At 42.5% G+C, this 22,862-nt stretch overlaps 1 protein-coding gene and 1 pseudogene across 3 annotated transcripts in view; both read left to right on the forward strand.

The window, feature by feature from the left end:
* LOC128585843 (glyceraldehyde-3-phosphate dehydrogenase-like) overlaps window positions 1-22,862 on the forward strand; it is a 618,240-nt pseudogene that overhangs the window by 365,116 nt on the left and 230,262 nt on the right. The window lies entirely within an intron of this gene.
* Window positions 252-22,180, forward strand: PRDM1 (PR/SET domain 1). 2 transcript variants are annotated; one of them, XM_053591176.1, is made up of 7 exons: window positions 252-604; window positions 2,161-2,409; window positions 8,961-9,080; window positions 12,686-12,938; window positions 18,018-19,108; window positions 19,549-19,677; window positions 20,090-22,180. In XM_053591176.1, exons 1-7 carry the CDS (start codon window positions 323-325, stop codon window positions 20,663-20,665), a joined length of 2,700 nt encoding a protein of 899 aa, XP_053447151.1. In that variant the 5' UTR covers window positions 252-322; the 3' UTR covers window positions 20,666-22,180. The 2 variants fall into 2 exon arrangements, with proteins under 2 accessions (XP_053447151.1, XP_053447152.1); XM_053591177.1 differs by lacking the exons at window positions 252-604; window positions 2,161-2,409; window positions 8,961-9,080 and adding an exon at window positions 12,218-12,471.

The following is a 22,862-nucleotide window of genomic DNA, read 5'->3' on the forward strand; positions in this document are numbered from 1 at the left end:
TTCACGTAAGGTTTGTGTGTGCTGTAATTTAGGGATTTGAGCTGAGGAACGACAACGCGTTTTCAAGTTTTCATTTATTTAAGGCATGCCCGCCCCCTGCTTTCTGCGGCGTCAGGAAGGAGGGCGCTCTGGTGTATTTAGAATACAATACAGCCCGAGTCAGCGTGGGGTTCAGCGGCTTCAAAGGGAAGTGAGAAGATTCCAAGTAAATGTTGAAATTCACAGGGGACAGAGGAAGCTCTCGGCGGCTCGGATCTAGGGGAAAGCCCTGGGCCCGGCTGGCAGGTGTGGCCACGCCCCACTTCGGGCGGTTGAGTGGCTAATGAAATCTGCAGGGAGGGGAAAGAGCGCGGTCGGGTCGTGCCGCCGCGACACTCGGCCCTCCAGTGTTGCGCAGAGGCGAGCGCAGCGCGCGGCACCTGTACGCGAGCGCGGGACGCGGCGCCCGGAGACATCGGCAGAGAAGCGGGGACCGCGGGGGTGCGCCAGCCAGAGCTGCTCAGCCCGGCCCGGGGACGCGGGGGAATGGGGACTGGGTAGAGATGAGCAAGACTTATTTCAGATGTTGGATTTTTGCTTGGAAAACCGTGTGGATACGACCTTGGTAAGGAACTTGATTTTATTCTGAAATTGATCTGAAAACTTTTCCTTCTCTTCTTTTTCTTTTTAACAGTCGCAATAGAAGCGAGAAATGCTTCTGCTTTAGTGCACTTAGCACTGTCAAACATTTATAAGACTTTTTTCCTTATGAATCATTAACTCTTTCAGTTCTAGATGTAATTGTCAATTCACTGAAATTTCGGTGGTGGTTCCTGCTCACACCCTTCAGAGTAACTATACCGGGCTGGCTTGAGTTCTCAATTTTATTTTAACATTGTATACGGCATCATGACTCTACATGTTGGAACTTCATAAAAATAAGCGAGCTTGTTTAAATCACACCTGAGAGAAAGACAACTTTGCATCCGACCTTTTTTTACAAAAGAGCATCTCATTTAGAGAAGTGGGAAGTGTGAAAGCTCCCTGGAAGGACCTCCAGAGAGTGTTATGTTTACATTTTCACAAAGACTCATTTTTACGTGGAAATGATACTGGACACCTAATTTTTATCAAACATGTCTATTTGAGAAGCACTGCAAAAGCTGTTTCCCTTTTTGCCTTTAGAAAACAGTTTTTCTGAATGAGAGGCAGAATTTTCTGGAATAGGCTTATCAGTTACACGTGGAAGCAGAGCTTATTATTCTCTGAGTCTTCTCTATCTGTTACAACTTTAGTTACAGTAAATTGTAGTACATCAGTGACTTCTGGGAATTCAGACACTTTCAGATTTAAATGGAAAGTGCTATTTGTAGCTGAGGGCTCCTAAAGGATTTCTCTCCAGGGAATTTTATTGAACAGTGTTTTACGTTTTATTTTTGCTTTTTCAGTTTGGTGTGAGATGCCCGTAAGTCAAAAGAAACTGCAGGGTCTTTTCCCCCTTCACCCATTTTTCCTTCTTTCCTGTGGTCCAAATGATTTCTGACGGACTGTAGCTCAGATGCTGGCAGGATGCAGCTCTTTTCAGTCTTCATGTGAGGATGAAAGAGCCTGCAGCAGAGGGGGGAGGCCGTTGTTTTGAAAGTTGTTTTGCGTTGGGAGCTGGTGGGAAAGTTCAGTCTTCCCCATTTGGAAAAGGCAGGCTGGGTTCCGCTCCTGCAGCACACGCGCTTTCCATTTTTAGCTTCATTCAGAGGCAGACAGAGCTCCTTCCTCTTCCTCTCCTTGTTTGTGACACTTTTCTGAGGCAGCTTTTCCACAGTGCTGAGGGTCTGACGGCCATGACCCCAGGCGTTCTGGGACACAGGACTGTTTGCTCACAACATTTTTCTGCTGTGAGAGGTAAAGCCAGGGATTGTTCAGAAGTGCTCCCCCCACCCCTTGAAGTTGCCACGTTCTTTTTATTTTTTTTTTCTTTTACTAAGAGTAGCATTTAAAAATTTTGCTTCTTCAAGGCAATTTACTTTATACGGCCTTTTGGCTGTTACTCAACTGTACCAAGCACTCTGCATCTGCTTTTAAAGTCTTCCGACTCTGTATTAGTCATAGCCTCTCGGAGGGAGCTGGGAGCCGCAGGAACCAGGCAGGACAATGGGGATTAAAGGCCTTTCCCTTCTCTTCCAGGCTGCCCCCCAGTGTAGCTCCAGTGCTGTGAGGTCTCAAGGGTTGGCAGAGGGGACAGAGGGGACCATGAAAATGGACATGGAGGATGCGGATATGACTCTGTGGACAGAGGCTGAGTTTGAAGAGAAGTGTACCTACATTGTCAACGACCACCCCTGGGATTCTGGCTCTGATGGAGGGACTTCGGTTCAGGCAGAAGCATCCTTACCAAGGAATCTGCTTTTCAAATATGCCACGAACAACAAAGAGGTAAGCCTCTGGTTTATTGCTGATGAAGACTGGCACCTGGTGCCAAATCTCTCTACTTGCCCTTGAGGCCTCCGGGATCTGTTGAGAATCTCTGGGAATCTGTAAGTATCAGTAAATAGTTGATCCTCCATTCTTTTCTTTCTCGGCTTTCCCTTTCCCTAAGTCAGTTGCTTCTCATTTCCTCCTGCCTTCAACTGTTCCATACTAATTAGTAAACAGTTAAATCTTTTGGCAAATTGACATGTCTTGGAAAAGCCGGCACCATGGGGTGGATAAAATTGTCAGGGAGCCTTGAGACTGGCCCTAGTCTTGCTGTTGTACAGTAGGGAGAAAACTTTTTCTTAGAAAAAAAAATTTTTTTAAATGTTTCTTTTGTCTCCCTTCGGTAATTAGACAGCTTTATTCTTTTTAACGAGCCAGCTTTATTAGCTGGGTTTCTAAAATTATTCTCAAAACTTTGACATGTTTATGAAGTGAAGTGCTGGTATATAAACTGAGAAGAGGGTCACGGTAAAGTGTCCTCTGCCCGGATGACTTCAGAGCTAACCACTGTTTATCTGTGGCAGCTCCTGGGCTCTGGCTGGGGTGGTAGGCCAGTTCCTCATAGGCCTCTGAAGTGGGTACGCTCTTTGTTGTTTCAAAGGGGCTGAAAACCCAAACTTAGAATGAGCAATTGATTTGTGTTTACCTTTGTACATGAAGATTATACCTAGGCATGATGTTTAGCTGTGAAATAACTTGCAGAGCCACCTCTTATTTTGAGAATTTGGCTACTACAATTGGTCTCACTAGTCTATTGCTGGGTTGAGTTGAATGAACTGACCCCTCGGCGGAATTCCCACTACCATTGGTGCCACAGAGCACTGTCAATTCTATTACTGCCTGTGGAAAGTAGTGAAAAGGCGATCATTTGCTGTAGGAATCCAGTATTTGCTACTGGGACTGTTCATTACAGCCATGTCAATTCACTTTCCCCTCTCCTTAAGGAGAATAGTATTTGAAGGAATCTGGGAGCTCGTTTGGGAAATACTTTGTCTCTTTCCTGTTTGTGTGTCTGAGTCCAATGTTTTTGGTAAGGGGGAGACACAGCTGTCTAGAATTAAATAGAGCGATTCTCCTCAATCTTTTTTCTTCCTGCCACAGCTGGGAGAATAGAAGCAGATTGTATAAAAAGCAAAATTTAAATTGTAGTTGTGCCTGAACAATACCAAAAAAATCTAACCGCAGAGGTTGGCCTTCATTATAACTCTTTCTGAAAGGAATGCTCTTCTCACTAGCAAGTCCCTGAAAATGTGGCCCTTGGAATCAGTGTCCTCTTGTCCTCAGTTCAGCTCTTAGCTTAAGTTTTTCAATTTCCGTCATTCTACTTAAAATCATAGCTAAGTCAAGTAATGCTCTTAGATCAGTTAGTTCAAAGTTCAGAAAAGATAGTCACTTACCCAAAGGCGTTTAGGTAAAACCAGACCCGGACTTGGAGCAAAGTTCTTCCTGACTTCTCCAACAAGTGCTTGTAGATTATGCTACACTGGCCCCTCTTGGTGTCACTGTGGTTTTATTTATCGTCTTAACATATTTCAGACTGATCCTTTTTTAAGCAATTTTCTCCCCCTAAAAAATAACTCCTTATTTTAATATGTTAAGCAACCAAAAATCAGACAGTGTGTATGTTACTAAAGAGGGCCTTCAAAATTAACCTAGAAAGTCAGGTTTTTCTTCTCTTCTTTATTGAACTATACTTCATTGAACTATAATACTTGGCTAGTACATGTTCAGTTTTTAATCATAAAAGCAACTAGGAAATATATTTGAATGTCATCCTATCTTAAGCTTTGCCCTGGAGTTTGTACCTATTTTTCTGTCTTTCTATCCTTTGTTTTTGAACTTTTGGAAAGGACAGCTCCCTTTGGGTGGTGACGGAAGATGGTAGAATTGAATCATTGAGGGTATAATAGCTGCAAACCAGTTCTAGGGCTGAGGACTGATGAAATGTTTACATTATCATTAACATTATTCAGTTAGTTTTATGTCCCAGGAGCTGTTGAAATAAGAAAAAAGCCTTTTTGCATGTAGTTTTTATCTGACTGATTTATGTTGCCCGTCTTTAAATGTTTTCATTTAAATAGCAAAAGATGTTACATTATGTACTATCGTGCTGACATACTGGGGAATTTTTTTTAGCAAGACCATTTTTCATTATGAATTTGTGCTATGTGTCAGCACCTTTTTGGTTTAAAAACAAAACATACAAACTATATTTCTGATCTTGACCTTCATTTTTAGCTTTGGTTTAGAATCATTCTGCACCTTTAATGAGGCGATTCTTACTTCCTATTTCCAGAACTAAAATCAGATAGAGACATACTATTCAAAACTTTGAAGATTTTTTAAACTGATGAGTTATTCTTTTATGGGGATTTTCCCCCGGTCCTCCTGAAATAATCTTTCATAACTACCTGACTACAGAAAAAAAATAAATTTAAACATTTATATTTTAAACGCAGTAGCCTGTAGAATTTCTGTCCTCAGTTGCGGTTGCTTGCACTCCAGAGGCACTGTGGCACGGTCAGTGTGACCGCCCAAAGTCGTGTGCTGATAAACATCCGACTCAGTGTCCACTTTGATTGAAGTCCATTATTAACTGAAGCCATCTGTAAAAAAGTATCTCACCATAACATGCAATTCCCTTTTCCTGCTGCCTTTTATTTGGGAGATGATGTACCAAGGCATTACCGTGTTTCCTTTAATATAAACATAATGAAGGAGAAAACATTCCAAAAACGCCTTCATTTACTTCACTCTTTTAAAAAATGGGGTGAATTACAGGCTGAAGGTTTGGTCTACTGCTGAATTCTAGGCCTCCCAGTGCAAATACTCTTAAAGTCAAAGCAGAATTTTAATCAAATGAGTTGTTTTTATGGGGTGGGGTTTGAGGAGGGAAAAGAAATAGTTGGTAATTAAAATGATCTTAGTTTAACGTGGGGTGGGGTTGCGCAGACCACATTTTTTCTGCTTAATACCCACTATTCTATGTGTTTACATAATCTCTAAAGGAGGGATTTGCTTTTATAAAAAACAAGACACACACAAAAAAAATCCCAGACCTATATTATCTTTGCTATCAGAATTTCATTCAACACTCCATCTTTACCTGTCCCAAGCTGTAAAATCTCCTCTGTTTGGTAAAATTGAAAAGAAGCCCTGTTTTTTGTCTGGAAGCTGTGGACATCCAGGTGTGTTCTGTAACTGAGGCCACAGGCAGTGACAGATCTGCCCCAGCGGCAGAGGGATGTCCTGTGGGTATAGGTGAAGCAGGGACATACTGAAGCCCAGTCACCTCCAACTAGTAGGTTTATGGAAGGCACACAGCAGCCTGTCCCCAGCGGTAATTCTTTAGGACCCTGGTCAGTTCCAATGAAGTTTCCTTCCTGAATTAGGTGAACACATTATTAATGCTTTTAGTGTTGTGAAGTTTAAGGCATACGCCTGGCTCTGCTGTAAATGATGTTTAAGCATGTTGTACGGGATGGGTCAGGGAGACAGGTTGGCTGAGATCCCACATCTGCAGCTTTCCAGGACCAGAGGGAGAATTCTGGCAAGGTTTTTCACTCCCCATTAAAAACAACACTGGTGCCTATTCACCCCCGCCCCCCAAAGTTACCTCCACAAGTACCATTATCTTAGAGTTTTCAGCTTTTATGTTCTCTCTGAATAATGTCTCTGACATGGATTTAATTACGTATCTTAGTGCTGGACTTTGAATGAATATAGGTGTATAAGCTACAGGAATCCTTCCGAATTTGAATTTCTATGACTTTGTGTCTTTATTGTCTGTAAGTTTGTATTTACATGGACCCTATGGCTGTGTTATCTAATAGGAATTTAAAATATTAGGGCTCTGTCCCATTCCTAAAAATAATCTAATATTAAGGCTCTTTTATTTGCCTGAGACTTAAGAATTTTCATAGACCTCTCTTCTACCACAAACCCGCCTCTTGTTTTCAGTTGTTCTCATTTCTTCTTCATTGAATTGCATTTGTAAAGATAAAGACACCCAAGAACTACTTCTAATACTGACTTCCCACTGCCTAGTCCAGAGTTGTGCTCAAATAGGCAGGGGTTGTGTGGCTGAGGCCTTCCCTAAATTCCTTTGTAGGAACAAGATTCTAATGACTCCTTTTCGGCCACAAGAAAATGTTGTTTTCTTAGTGTAAGATTGATTGCTGAAAACCAAGAGGCCCATTCTGTATAAGAATGGCAATTTGGAAGAAAAACCCATGACCTCCATGTAATGCTACATGTTGGTAATCCAGCTCCGACTCCCAAGACACTGTCTGCAAGAGACTATAATTTAAAACAAAGTTGATGAACCAGTTGAGTGCCTTTCTTAAAATTGCTGCTGTGAAGTGGATATGTTGAAAATATCAACTGCTAATTATTGGCTCACAAACAAATGGCATTATTTGTTTTTCTTGTCTATCACTTTAATATTATAGAATAACTACTCAAATATGAATGTCAAATGATTTGCATGTCATACAAGTTAATTCCAGGAATTTTCCAAATTAATTAAGTTCACAATAAGCCTCTGAGTAAGCAAGTCTACTTAAGCTGTAAATATATATTTTTATCTCAAGGCTACTCTGAGATACCCTGTCCCCAATTGTTGTGCTGCCAACCAATACCAATAATTATGAACTGTTATTAAAAGGGCAGATAGATGTAAATGAAGGCAGAGGAGGAGGATGAAATGAACATCTGCTTTTTTCAGCTCTCTGACAGAAATTCATAAAGAACCAAAAATAACACTCTTGTTTCAACTTGTGTTAGGTGTAGGAAATTTTCTTTTTTTCTCTTTTCAGTCTGAGTAGGCTCCATGGACTTGTATATTGAATACTAAATTGTTTTAGAAAAAAAATTTGCAGATAAGAAACTTACATGTGAAAAGATTAGTCTATCATAACCATATAGATGTGCTTCTATTCCATATCCATTTACACAGAGGCTTCAATTCTTGATGAGATTTAACTGGTATATATTAATGTAATCACCAGAATCTTAGATTCCACTGTGAACAGTCTGTAAACATGGATTGATTCACACATTTGGGTCTATCGTTTCAAGTACACAATTACACACGAGCCACCAAGGATTATAAAACCTGGAAAAGAAATATGTCTTACCTCTCCTGGCCTCCTTGGTCCATTGCAGTAAGGAATTCAGTAAGTTATTTGTAGGCTTTTTTTTTTTTTTTTTTGGTAGAGACAGAGTCTCACTGTACCGCCCTTGGGTAGAGTGCCGTGGCGTCACACAGCTCACAGCAACCTCTAACTCTTGGGCTTACGCGATTCTCTTGCCTCAGCCTCCCAAGCAGCTGGGACTACAGGCGCCCGCCACAACGCCCGGCTATTTTTTTGTTGCAGTTTGGCCGGGGCTGGGCCTGAACCTGCCACCCTCGGCATATGGGGCCGGTGCCCTACTCACTGAGCCACAGGTAGGTAGGCTTTTTTTAATGAGAAGAAAATAAAAATGGGGAAGCCAGAGAATAAAAATCAAAACATAATTGCAACTGCAAAATATTATACAGGACAGGTCACAGAGGAATTCTTTTGAATAGTGATGAATTATTTCCTGATTCATAGTTGGTGATTTTTTTTTTTTTTTACTCCCCTCAACAAAAGACATTCTGATTAAAAAGGAATTGGCAATAATTAGAGTGTTTCTTTAGCAAGGCCCTACAGAGTCAAAACATGTGATGCAGCTCAACTGAAAAGGTACATTTCCTTAGATCCTCGTCCCCACAGGTCTCCTTAGTATAAATGCCACTTCAGAGGAGGACTTTTGACCACTGTGGAGGGGGAAATGCTAGAGGACAATGAGGACACTTGAAAGGTCTTCTCCTGTTGAAGAGAACTTACAAGCTATTAAAAAAAAAAAAAAAACCTGGAATAAAAAAAACATAATGCATTTGGTTTCTGGTTCTTAGGCCACTGTGGAACAACCAAAGAGCATTATTTTGGTTTCTGAGGTTAAGACTGCTTTACTCCCCTCCGGCACACTGTGTTTTTGGTTTGAGGGAGAAGGAGAATCAGGAAACTGAGAACAGGCTGACATGGTCTAATCCAGCAGTTCTCAACCTGTGGGTCGCGACCCACAGGAACTGTATTAAAGGGTAAAGTGTAACTGTATTAGACCAGGTTGAGAACCACTGGTCTAATCCTGACTCTTTAACTTTGCAGTACCCTATTCTGATTTTAAAACAGAATGGTTTTCCTCTATTCTTCTAGCATAAAAATTAATTATAAATATAAAGGACCCTCAATATTTGAATGCTTGGTTGAGTATTTGCTTATGATCTTAGACTTTAAAAGGTCGTCCTCCCCTAAGATAGAACTGGCTGTTAATTATGTAGGCACCATTAATATATGTTCTCCATATCAATTTTTTTTATTATTGGTTGTATTACCACCTGACAGTTCAATTTGTTGAAATAAAAAGATTGGTTAACATTTTACAGTTAAAGTAATTGCTCCCTCTATATTGTACCATCTTAGGTTATTGGAGTGGTGAGTAAAGAATATATACCAAAGGGAACGCGTTTTGGACCCCTAATAGGTGAAATCTACACCAATGATACAGTTCCCAAGAATGCCAACAGGAAATACTTTTGGCGGGTAAGTAAGAAAATTTTTCCAGATTCATTAAGTATTGGGGGGGAAATGGAGCTAGAAGAGCTGGGTCACTTCCTTTTTCTACCTGTGCTGAGAAATACTGAGGCTTAATCAACAAAAGTGTCCAGGGTCCCCATGGACACAGGGAATTCTGAGCAAATGGTATGGAACCTGTTAAATACTTGGCCCTGGAAATATAGCATGTAGGTGGTGAGTGATGGAGCTATGAATTACATGTGAATCTTGATTTAGAACTTTGTGATGAAAGGAAACAGTTTGCTGCTTGCTTTAAGGGTAGGTAGATTCATTTGCATTTCTCTGCAAGGAAGTAGTAATGAGTCACCAAGCCTTAGATTTCACCTCTTCTTGATTTCTTGCTGAGTTAACTTTAAGTGAATGGAAGAGTTATCACAAGTGAATTATCTCGAAAGTAAGTGCCATTAGAGAAGGATGGGTGGAAGAGGGGGCTGGGCAATGGGTGAGGACCAGAGGACCGGTCCTGTTTAAATGCATCCACACCATGAAACTTGCACCTTTGACAGTATTAGGGAAATGCTTACAGTCATGTGAGATAATAAGCTTTCCTGTAACAGCGACCCAAAAGGTCTGTCCAGTACCATTTCCTTTGGAATATCAGCATTAGAGAGGACCCCAGATGTGTACTAATTAGATGGAATCATTGAGTAAACAGTGAACAGAGAAAAGTCAACTGCTTTCCCCCTTCCCAAAGGCGTCTCTGGGATATACAATTTCCTCAATTAGAAAATGATCATACGCTTACTTAAATTTAGTAAATATTTTAATGCCTACTTATTTAAATTCTTTTTGTTGCTGTCTGGCAGCAACAAAAACTGTATTATGCTTGCTTTGGTTGGTATTTTTGCCTAGTTATATCCTTTGGACAAGTATCATAAAAGACTTGTCTTAGTGAACCACTCAGAAGCTATTTCGAAGGAATATTTTTTTTAATCCAATAAGTTTTGTGTTCTTAAAATGTATTTTACTATTACCCAAGCAGAGAGCAGTTATAGATTCACTAAGAATTGTGTGCTCAAAATTTTTATTTACTAACCACTATGTTTAAAATATATTCACCACAGCTCAGCACCTGTAGCTCAAGCAGCTAAGGCACCAGCCACATACACCAGAGCTGACAGGTTCGAATCCACCCGGGCCTGCCAAACAATGGCAACTACAACCAAAAAAAAAAAAAAAAGCCGGGTGTTGTGATCGGTGCCTATAGTCCCAGCTACTTGGGAGGCTGAGGCAAGTGAATCACTTAAGTCCAGGAGTTGGAGGTTGCTGTGAGCTGTGATGCCACGCACTCTACCCAGGGGGACAGCTTGAGGCTCTGTCTCAAAAAATAAAATAAAATAAATAAATATATATAATTCACCACATGACTTGCAATAGAGAAAACATAAATGCATTTTTGCCTTTATTGCCAATAAATCCTTCTCAAAAGTAAGCTACAGAGGTGTATAATTCTTGGAATCAAAGGTCTGAATTAGGACAGTCCAACATACATCTTGAATGGACATTTTGTAAAAAGGCAAGAAATACCTCAGAATCTCCCCTCACTGCCCCATTTCCCTGTTTGTTTTTGAGATCCAGCATGAGTAACTGAAAGGCTTTCCTTGGGAGGATTTATTTGAATCACTCTTTCATAGTCAAAGGATATTATTATAGGAGATAACTCTCCACGTGTTGTTAAAAGCATCCTGATTTTGCTGGCAGGGATATGAACATCTGTTGTGAGGAAAGAAAAAGTTTCATGCAAATTACACGAAGAAGAGAAGGGGTGTTCAAGTTGAGAAAGCAGTGACATTTCTTGTAACTGTACTGTGAGTCAGCACATTTTTAATCTTCTAGATAGTATATGGAAGCGCAGTGAGGTGGTAGGGAACAGTGTTCATTGTACGTATGCATTATTTTATTTTCTTGTGGGTGTGCGTGTGTGACTTCATGGCATCGACATTTCTGTTTTTAAATGAGGATACAGTAAACTGTAGTCCGTGGAAGACTGACTGGAATCAACATACCCGTAGCTTTAGAAAGCAGTTTCCGCCCGGCAAAGAGTGCAAGAGCAATGGAACCCCGTGTTCCTGGAAGTTTGCACATCAGAGTAAACAAACTTGAAAACCCCTCTTGATAGCAGAATTCACCCAGCCTTGTTCCATTTTCTCTTAACAAAACACACCGCAAAAGCTCTCACAAGCTGCTTTGATGAAGCCACATGTATTTCCCCCTTCACAATTTACAGGAAGTTGCTCTTAAAAGAAAGTGATTCTGGTGTTTACTGCCCGTGTTAAAGGGACAGAGTTCCCTTTTTTATTTCTGATAACGTGTGAACATACATGGAAAGGATGTATAGACTAACGTAGTCCGTATGTGAGTTAGAATAAAGCAATGACTTGCTGTCGTCTTAGAGCAAAATCTGAGCCAGCAACAGGGTGCCCTTACTACCTGGAGAGTACACGTTTCAGATAACCAGGTATTGTATGTAGAAGGACATCCTTAAAGTCTGAAGCTCTTAAAAGAGGCTGCCTTCTAAAAGAGGGAGAGAGAAACTTCCATGGAACGGATAACGAGTTGGTTACTAAGTAGTTTCAGGAAGAGTATATGTTTTAATTTTTTCCTATTCTTTCTTTTACTCTGCTTTTTTACCAAGTGGCCTGAATGCATCTGTTAATCAGAATTAGTGTTACTCTCAGGACAGACTTCAAATCTGAATTCTTCATTACGCGTTGCCTTTAAGGAAGAACACGCTTTCTTCCTGTTCTTTTCCAAAAGCGCACGCCTGTGGCTGTGAGTGTGGTGTTTCAGCCAACCTGCTCACAGATAAGAGCGTTCTCTCCTCCCTCTGGCTTGCAAGAAAAACACAAGGCTGAACATGTTTTTATCATAAGGAAAAGTGACTGCTCAGTAGACTGTCAATTCTGGCTGCCGTCCCGGTGTTCACTTTGTTATGGCAGGTGAAGTTCACCTTTGCCCCACCCAGTGTTTCCACAAAAAGGCAAGGTTCCAAGTATTCCTAAGAGCAAGTGTTACTGTAGGACTTGAAGGGTTGGGGGTGGAGGATGTTTGCATAGTTTAAGACTTGGGCGGGGGTGTAGGAAATGGCAAGTACAGAGGCCGTAGAAAAGGTTGAGAGACTTCAGTTTGACGTAGTCAGTCGCCTTGGTCTTCTACCCAGTGACTCAAAGCACTAAAAGTTATCATCATCGGAACTAAAGTTAGTAGCATCGCCCATTTGCCATTCACTGCTGTAGCCAAAGTAGTACTCGGTGGTGGTTTAATCGGTTTGAGGCAGCTCCTTAAATGAAAATTTGTGTTTCGTTCTTCTGTTATCTTTCCCGAACGGGAAAAAGACAATAAAGCTGAAATGGAAAAGGTAACTGACAGAGTGTGCCTTACCTGTTTCCACCCCTGTTTCTGCTGATTTCAAACCACTCCGGTGAAACTGATTGGATTCTCTTGCTAACTAGGCAATAGGGGATCAGAAATCACACACAGGACAGGCTGTGTTTATTCTGAGAAGTGCGGGGAAGCTTTTCATGGCTTTGGGGCTGACTTCCTCTTACCTGTCTGTCTTCTCTTTTGGACAGATCTATTCCAGAGGGGAGCTTCACCACTTCATAGATGGCTTTAATGAGGAGAAGAGCAACTGGATGCGGTATGTGAACCCAGCGCACTCTGCCCGGGAGCAAAACCTGGCTGCGTGTCAGAACGGCATGAACATCTACTTCTACACCATTAAGCCCATCCCTGCCAACCAGGAACTTCTTGTGTGGTATTGTCGGGACTTTGCAGAGAGGCTTCACTACCCTTATCCTGGAGAGCTGACAATGATGAGTCTCAGTAAGTGGATTACAGAATAAAAAACTAAAAATGCCAGTAATGTCAGTTCTGCCCCTATGGGCTAATGACATGTTGTTTAATTATATGGCTTCATCATCTGTTGGCCCAAGTAGGAGGCTAAAACTAGGGACTAGGAAGAGGAAAAACATTTTTTTTAAATCTCTATTCTCTATTATGAAACTTGATCACTCTCTCTATATATATATATGTATATACTAAGACCTACTTTTGAGTGTTTGATTCAGAAAGTTACAGAAAGAAATATATGTCCACTTCTAATTTATCCAACAGGGAGTGGTTGGGAGTATAACAGGGATTGGTCCAGAGATGCTGAGTCTGCGGGGCATAGCCCCCGTGTCTGTGGCATTTTCTTTGTGTTTAAAATACTCACTGAAATATTGTAGGAATGTGCATTTGAATATAAAGTTATGGTGTAATGTGGAATATGTAATTGTTGCTAGAAAATTATAATTTCTTAAATATTACTCTAAATGAATAATCCTAAAGATTTCATTATCTTAGCTTCCTTCCTTATGGTAAACTAATTATCTGATCTCCTGATCAGTATTATAGTAGTCACCTATCACTTTATCTTAACAGATTCTCAGTTCCTTAGGTTTATACGCTTTCACTTTTTTTATTTGGTTAAAACTGCTGTCATAACCTCTTTTTACAAAGGGCTATTTCATTTTAGTCATTCCCTAGGGATTACTGTGAAAAAAAAAATTACCATGAAATTCTAACCTCTGTTGTGACTGTGGTTACGTGTGCTTAGTTACACTGCTCAATTTTATAGCGCTTTTTAAAATTAGCTCCTTTTTATTCAAATAAAATTTAAAACTAAATGCTGAAATTTTTGTAACTTGTTTTGATAGCATTTCAAGTTTCAAGGAAACATTTTAAGAATTCCTATGTGCCCTTTACCTATGTTCACTGTTTGGTAATGGTAATATGTTGTCCATTTTCTTTAACTGAAAGCTAAATTGTTTTAGTTCACATTGTCTCCCTTTGTGATATTTGGAATAAATAAGAATTTTAACATAAGTTAGAATTTTGACTTCAAATTTAAGACCAATTAACAAACCAAATACTTACCCTGTTTTCCCGAAAGTAAGACATCCTCCGAAAATAAGATCTACTTACAGGAAAGATAAGACGTCCCCTGAAAATAAGACCTAGCGCATCTTTGGGAGGACACCTTAAAATAAACTTATTTTCGGGGAAACAGGGTATTTTAGTAATTTATAATCTAACTGTACAGCTGTTGGGAATTCGTTCCACACTTTACTTGATCTCTCTGAAGATCTCAAGACTACATTTGCAGTTTGCTAAAAAATCTGGGGCATCTATACATGTAAAGTTTCAGGACCTCCCCTTTGGGTCCTATTTTAAGAGTTGTGTTCACAGTGCACCCGTGAACTTTAGGAAAAGATCTTGGAATCGTGGGAGACAAACTGGCTTCTAGTTTGAGTGTGATACGGGTATATTCAAGTTGTGACCGAAGGTCGCAGTTCTTTCCCCTGATCTCTCTCTTCTTTGGCCCTCCCTGAGACTCTTTTGTGTCCCCAGGGCCCAGCATCCCCACAGGCATCCGTGCACTCCCCAGGCCTAGAGCCTGGTAGTGAAAGACACTTGGCACAGTCACACTTTCCTGGAACCTCCATTCCAGCTGGGCCTCTCATGGGAAGATGCTATACTCGGTCCTAACTGCCTCAGCATAGCGAGCAGCTTCCTTTAGAGGGGCTCCTTACAATACTTGAGTTTACTCATTCACAGACTCGGAGCAAGTCTTTGATTTTTGTTGTTCTTTAAACTTAGTCCCTGTGAGGTGACCCACCCCAGTGACTTTGCACCAACCAAGAAGAAACTTTTTCATGTGCTTTCCCTACTCTGTGGCAGTCAAAGAAAAGTTTTTAAGGCCTGGTGTTTTCATTCCCCAAGGAAAGACTTTGCCCCATATCTCAGTCTTTTAAGATTCAAGTGTTTATTTTTTCTGTTCAGAAGCAACTTTCTTGTGTACTACGAAATGACACCTTTTTTTCCCTCAACTATCCCCTCTTTTCCCTCAACTATCCCCTTTTATTTGTGCAGCATGTTTTCTAAATGGTGGTTCACCATGTTCAGTACCCTTTCATTGTTCAATATTCATAGTAAAGGAGAGTTAACAATACATAACCAGTCCCTTTGAAACAAGACTCTTGCTGCGGATTGTGAAACCAGTACCAGTTGCCTTGGGTGTGGCAGCTGACGATTGAGACTCTGATCAGGAAAATTTCTACTGTTTCATCAGGCCTAAGAGGTAGATTGTGTCTCCAAATGAGTTCTGGTGGGTTTCCTTGCCAGCATCTCTGTGAGGGTTCAAGTGGCAGTGATGGTTCAATGAATAGAAGGGATTTGAAACAAACCGAAGAAAAGTAAGTAGCCAGAAATCACAAACTGGCATTTTTCTAAAAACAAAACAAACAAACAGAGTAAAAGAACTAATAGTTAATCCCTTTCCCTCCCCATTTTGGGGGTATTTTTTTTCCTATCTATCTAACTAACCCATCTAGAAAACAGTTGACCAAATTATAGACTTCTAAATGTTAATGTGCTTTCTCAGTTTCAGTTGAAAACAGACTTTGTTTTGCCTACTGCAGAACTTCTAGGTTCTTTCTTGTAGTCTTGGGGTTCTTATTATAGATCGAAAATGTGAGTCGGCATAATTAAGCCATTCAGAGGCTTTAGAAGCAGTTCACTCTTGAAATGACTCTGTCCGCCTACTGCCATTTAAGATTTAAGAACAAAAACAGATCTTGATTTTCTTTTTCATGTTAACTCAAGCTGCTGCTGAAGTGGAGAGTCAGAAATGACACCAGCTCCTCTGATTACTCAGCTGCTGAAGGATGATTTTTAAAATGTACCTGTACTAGATACAGGTTTTATAATTTCCCCCCTGTAAAACATCTCAGGGAGACTAATGTTTTGCTCTGGACATTCTTTTAGAAGATGACAATGTAACTCTGTTTTTCTGAGGGCATTAGAAATGGCAAACATTTATTATGGATTTACTTACTATATATTGGGCAGTATGCTAAGTTATTTTGCTTAGAAATTTAAAATTCTGACCTTATTGTCTGTTGGCCCAATCATTACCTTTGTATTAGTACAGTAATCAATTATATTAGGGTGCTTAAGAGGAATGTTTACCTGGCTAAATGTGAGGGCGGTGCTATGGCTGGACTTAAAGAGCTATGCTTGCAACTTTAGTTTGTTGAGTTTTGGAACCAAGAGAGTATTGAAGCCACTGGGAAAATGGTGAGACTTAGGTGTCATTTGCCACATAAAAAGGGCACAAAGTTATGACAGTAAAGTTTCTATATTTTTATTTTATTAGGTGGGCATTCTTTTTTAAAAAAAATCATTATTAATTTGAGCCTGTATGGATGTTCCAAATCGCTCTTTTCCATCTCCATAAAATTCCTTCCCAGGGCTGTGAGATGCCTTGCCTATCAGTTTTTCTAGCTAAGTTCTCTCTCTCTTCCTTTACCATTTCAGCTTCTAAAAAACAAAAGTGACAATTTGAACTTCCTGCCTGCTGGGCCTCACTGAAAGACCGATATTGGCCTGATAAGGAGATATTTATTTTGCTTTAGTGGCTTCAGAAATCCCTCTCTCTCCACAAGCCTTCCATCACTGCCCCCTGATCAGCATTCTCCCTGATAGTGTTGTTCCCTGTGTTTATTCTGGGGCTTCTGGCTCCCCGGAGAGTAACTGATAACAGGCCACAGGAGATAACATTCTCTGAGGGGCTCTCAACCTGGAATCGAATCCCTCAAGCCTGTCAGCCTAGAGAATGGATTTGAAGGGTTCAGTTCTGGAATTTCACAGGGTTCATTTCTACACCTATCAGATAGTGAGCCTGGAGTTCTTTCTCAATTAAGTCAAGCAAGGACATTTTTAAGTCAAGCAGACGATGAAGGATACTTGTGCAAAGCCTTCAGCGTGATCCCAACCTGCCAGGTCTCCTAGTGCTGAGGCCAAGCGCTCCACCAGCTCTGCAGGCCCCTCCCTGCACCCACAGCTAATGCCTTCAGCCTACCCCAGGACAAATGTCCTGGCAAGATGATTGCTCTCCGATAACCAGAGATCAGACTGAGTATCACAGGTTTTACTTTTGGTTTCCAGGGAAAGCTGAGTAGGGAGTTTTCGGTTTTCCCTGCTCAGACTCAACGTTTTCCCAAATACATCATTTATTTTGAGCCTTTGGGAAGGACGGCTGGCAGTAGCAGAGAGAGGCTGGGACTGACCTCATTGCTGATGTGCTTAAATAGTAAATTTTCCAAGTAATAATACGCCGTCTTTGGGAATAAATGCTTTCCTCTTAGCTTCCTCTGTTTTCTTTGGTGCTCTAAGTAATTGAACTGGCTTGGGAAGTACCTATTGTGGTTTGGCAGAGGTGACTGTCACGCCTTGTGATTCCAGGGGCCAGCACTGCTAGGAGCCTGGTTAGACCAGAAACAGAGCCTTGGTGAAATGTTCCTGCTGTTTGTCTACAAATTTGTGGGTCAGGGCTGGCGTCCACATGGCTCACCTCCTTGGCCTGGGCAGTTTGAACAGGATTTTTATCAAATTCGTATTAATCGATGTGAAAACTGATGACTATTTATTACTCGAAATGAGTTAGCACACATCTCACGCGTTGGGCGTGCTGATTTCCTTCAGGTAAACCATGAACATCACCCTGACTTTATCACCCTGTGAGAATCCCTCACCCCAGGAGCTTTCCACCCCTTTTTAATGCAAGCTCTCTTATTCCAGCGCAAATAGCACTTCACCATCATGAAGTCTGTACTGATGAAAACAAAATCATCTAAATGGTACTGTTGTTTCTGTTGATGCTGCGTGGTTGTGTGCAGCTGAGGGGGAACTGAGGCACTGTGGAGCCAGTGGCCCAGAGCCCTCCAGAAGGAGAGGGCGTTGGGCCAGATGTTGGCACTGGCGTTGCAGCTGGTGCTCACAGTTTGTCAAGAAGTGCGAACAACTTAGCATTTTGCTCCAGCCCTCTGAGTAATCGCCCTTCCTTTTCTTTTTTTTCAGCACAAACGCAGAGCAATCCAAAGCTACAGGGCACTGAGAAAAATGAACTTGGCCCAAAGACTGTCCAGAAGAGAGAGTATAGCGTGAAAGAGATCCTCAAACTGGACTCCAACCCCTCCAAGGGAAAGGACTTCTATGCTTCCAACATTTCACCCCTCACGTCGGAAAAGGACATGATCGACTTCAGAAAAACTGGGAGCCCCGAAATGCCCTTCTACCCTCGGGTTGTCTACCCCATCCGGGCCCCTCTGCCCGAAGACTTTTTGAAAGCTTCCCTGCCCTACCGGATGGAGAGACCAACCTACATCACCCAAGCCTCCCTCCCGTCCTCCGCAAGAAGCAGCCCCGACCAAAGCCTCAAAAGCTCCAGCCCCCACGGCAGCCCCGGGAACACCGTGTCCCCCGCGGCTCCGGGCGCACACGACCCCCGGGACGCTTACGCTTACTTGAACGCGCCCTACGGCCCGGAGGGTCTAGGCTCCTACCCTGGATACGCGCCCCTGCCCCACCTCCCGCCAGCTTTCATCCCCTCGTACAACGCTCACTACCCCAAGTTCCTCTTGCCCCCCTACGGCATGAATTGTAACAGCCTGGGCGCGGTGAGCAGCGTGAACGGCATCAACAACTTCAGCCTCTTCCAGAGGCTGTGCCCGGTCTACAGTAACCTCCTGGGCGCGGGCGGCCTGCCGCACCCCGTGCTCAGCCCAGCCTCCCTCCCCAGCTCGCTGCCCTCGGACGGGGCCCGGAGGCTGCTGCAGCCGGAGCACCCCCGGGAGGTGCTGGTCCCCGCGCCGCACAGCGCCTTCTCCCTCGCCGGGGCCGCCGCCCCCATGAAGGACAAAGCCTGCAGCCCCACGAGCGGGTCTCCCACGGCGGGCACGGCCGCCACGGCGGAGCACATGGTGCAGCCCAAAGCTACCTCAGCGGGGATGGCAGCCCCCGGCGGCGACGAAGCCGTGAATCTCCTGAAAAGCAAGAGAAACATGACCGGCTACAAGACGCTTCCCTACCCACTAAAGAAGCAGAACGGCAAGATCAAGTATGAATGCAACGTTTGCGCCAAGACGTTCGGCCAGCTCTCCAATCTGAAGGTAGGGTAGGCCGAGAGAGACCGGGAGAGCGCAGCGTGCCGGCGGGTACTCTCAGGTCCCTTTCCTCAGGTTATAAAGTGCATTCGCATCGGTATGAGACTCGAGTGGGAAGAATTAAGCGCCCATTCTACTTTGCTTTGGCCACTGCCTAGCTCGGTGTCTTTGGATAGGTCGCTTTCCCTCTCGAGTTTCTTCTGAATAAGAAAACGTGCAGTTTAGAAGATCAGTTTAATGTCCCTGCCAGCCTGTGGTTTTTGTCCTTTGAGATCAAGCAAAACAAAACATTCTGAAAACACTAGGGTTGATTTGTTCCGTTGAAGACTTTGTCTTGATGCCTCTCTTTAGATGTTTGCATCCTCAACACCCTAGTCTTTGAGCAGAAACGTCAGGTCTCAGAGCTGACTCGAGAGCAGAGCTAACACCGTGTGCCTTCTTCCCAGGTCCACCTGAGAGTGCACAGCGGAGAACGGCCTTTCAAATGCCAGACTTGCAACAAGGGCTTTACTCAGCTCGCCCACCTGCAGAAACACTACCTGGTACACACGGGAGAAAAGCCACATGAATGCCAGGTGGGCAGTATTTTCTGGGTAGAACTTTTGACCTTTCAGTGTCCGTGGAGCTGCCCTCCCCTGTCACGTAGCCTGTAAGCCTATAGTTTAAACCGATAGGAATTCAGCCTTGGCACAGGCTGATGGCACTGTGGACCTCCCGGTGCTCTCTATCTGCTGACAAGCAGAGACACAGAACTGGACACAGCCAGTTTCCAGTGGGTGGAAAAATGATGGGGAAATAAACACCTCCTCAGGTGCAGCCCACATCCCTGAGGTTTGCTTAATACCACACCTTGGGTGCCACGGGGAGGCTTTTCACCTCCCAGGTTGTTGGGCCTCAGCCTGTGAGCCTGTTCCCTCCCGTCAGCAACTCTTAATCTTCTGGTCTTCCTGTCTCCCTGCTCTGCCCTGTCCCTCCCCTCCCTTGTAGGTCTGCCACAAGCGATTTAGCAGCACCAGCAATCTCAAGACCCACCTGCGACTCCACTCTGGAGAGAAACCTTACCAGTGCAAGGTGTGCCCTGCCAAGTTCACCCAGTTTGTGCACCTGAAATTGCACAAGCGTCTACACACCCGGGAACGGCCCCACAAGTGTGCCCAGTGCCACAAGAGCTACATCCATCTCTGCAGCCTCAAGGTCCACCTGAAGGGGAACTGCCCTGTGGCCCCTGCCACGGGGCTGACCTCGGAGGACCTGACTCGAATCAACGAAGAAATCGAGAAGTTTGACATCAGCGACAATGCCGACCGGCTGGATGACGTAGAGGACGACATCAATGTCACCTCTGTGGTGGAGAAAGAAATTCTGGCCGTGGTCAGAAAAGAGAAAGAAGAAACTGGTCTGAAAGTATCTTTGCAAAGAAACCTGGGGAATGGACTCCTCTCCTCGGGGTGCAGCCTTTATGAGTCATCAGACCTGTCCTTCACGAAGCTGCCTTCCAGCAACCCACTACCTCTGGTACCTGTAAAGGTCAAACAAGAAACAGTAGAACCAATGGATCCTTAAGATTTTTCAGACAAGTGTTTTGTTTCTTAAGTTATGACTTGGCGAGTCAGGGTGCCTGTAGCAAATTGCTCATACCTAATTCCAGTTCTGCAAAGCTCTCCTGACAACACGTGGTTTCCCCTCACCTCTCTGGAATTAAAGAAGGAACTCCAAAGTTACTGAAATCTCAGGGCATGAACAAGGCAAAGACTATATATATATATATATACATATATACATATTATATATACTTATTTACACCCATGTCTATATTTTAAGCTGTGTATTTTGAATATTTGTATGGATATGTTTGCATAGCCTTCTCATTACTAAGACTGTTGCCTAGCCATAATTGTTTTTTCAATGGTAATCCTTCCTAATTTATTATACAGTTTATCATTCGAAAAGCAATAATTAAAAAAGTTTACAATGACTGGAAAGATTCCTTGTAATTTGAGTATAAATTGTTGTATTTTCATTCTGTGGCCATTCTTTGTAGATAATTTCCGCACATCTGTCGAAGTACCTAAGTTTTGGTAAATGAATACACGACTTCAGTCACCCTCTCTCTATAATAATGGTTTGAAAATGAGGTTTTGGTATTGCCAAAGTTAGACAGTTGATGTGTTAATTAATAGGATCATATGTATCATTTGACCAGCATTGTAACAGGAAAGGGAATCTTGAATATTTTTGTTGATAGTTCATTTTTCCCCCAGCCGCCATTTTACCAGAAAGGCGACAGGAAGGCTTTGCCCACCTGTCCTTCTCCAAAAGAGCAGGGTCCTCTCACCAACCCCCAAAGTCCTGTGACCATCAGAGTAGCCGCGTGACTTTTGCATCCAAATGTGTTAGCTGAAAATGTGAAGAAGACAAAATGCCATGTTTGCAACCACTGTGGGAGCCTTCCCGAGGCACAGTGGTTCTGTACGTGTGAGGTCTGTGGGCTTGAATCTGGCTGTTGTTTCGTTGTTGGTTTTTGTTTTTATAATGTCAAAATTGCACAAACCTGGTGCTCTACCAAGAAGGATTTGAGGTAGACAGGCTCAGGCCACACTTTAAAAGCAAATTTAAAAAACGGGTATTCTGGTCATCTTGGGGTAAAAGCAGGTAATGAACATTCCTATCCCCAACACATCAATTGTATTTTTTTCTGTAAAACTCAGATTTTCTCAGTATTTGTGTTTTTACATTTTATGGTTAATTTAATTGAAGTTGAAAGGGCATTGCAAAGTTGTTTAACAACAATTACCTCATTGAGTATGTGCAGTAGTGCAGGAAATGATGTCTTATCTAATGATTTGCTCCTCTAGAGGAGCAACCCAGTAAGTGTGCTGTGGAAAGATAGACTGCGTGTTATTCTGTCTTTTACTCTGCTAAGCCCAAAGATTACATGTTGGCATTTAAGGTGTAGCAAAGAATGATGTATATTTATAAATCTATTTATACCACTATGCCATGTATATATATAATATATTTATAACCACTTACATTGTGAGCCAAGCCATGTAAAAGAACCTACTTTTCCTAAGGGCAGAAAAAAAATACCCAGAAAACAAAACAAAACAAACTTCTCTGAGACTTTGCGTAATACTTGATGACTTCACAATCACATCGGTATGCTTGGGTACTCCTTGCCTATTGTAAGAGACCCTAAAACCTTGGTGCAAAGGTGGGGACCACATTAACAACCAGGGAGAAAGAGAGGCATTGTTTTTTATTATTAAGGACCATCTAAGATCTGGCTATGGTTTTGCTCTGCCACATTATGATTACGTGGTCACACCCAAGTCACAGAAAGAAAAATTCCCTTATTCCTTTACCACTGTGACTTGGCTCTCTTCCTCTCCCTCCTTCCTAAATACTGATACATCACCATCTGATCTGTTATAACTGTACTTGACATTTTATTCATGTCAATTGATATGCACCTGCAGAAGAGAACAGATTTGAATCATCCAGGGAAAACCTGAGAGCCTTACTGATCTGTAACTAGCGAGACTGACAGATTTTTAGGTATCAGTGTTTGATCATCAGTTCCTAATGAGAGAGAAACCAAAGCGTCCCACCAACACTGACACCAAATACTGTTTATTCCCAACTACTCATTTGTTGTTTTTCTCCTTTTGTGTTCTCTTACACTGTGTTTGAGAATTTGTATGAAGACTTCTTTCACCATCATTTTTCCCTTTTTGGCTTCTTACATGTGAATGTTGAG

This window comes from Nycticebus coucang, chromosome 5 (genome assembly GCF_027406575.1).
Source record: "Nycticebus coucang isolate mNycCou1 chromosome 5, mNycCou1.pri, whole genome shotgun sequence".
Taxonomy (NCBI): domain Eukaryota; kingdom Metazoa; phylum Chordata; class Mammalia; order Primates; family Lorisidae; genus Nycticebus; species Nycticebus coucang.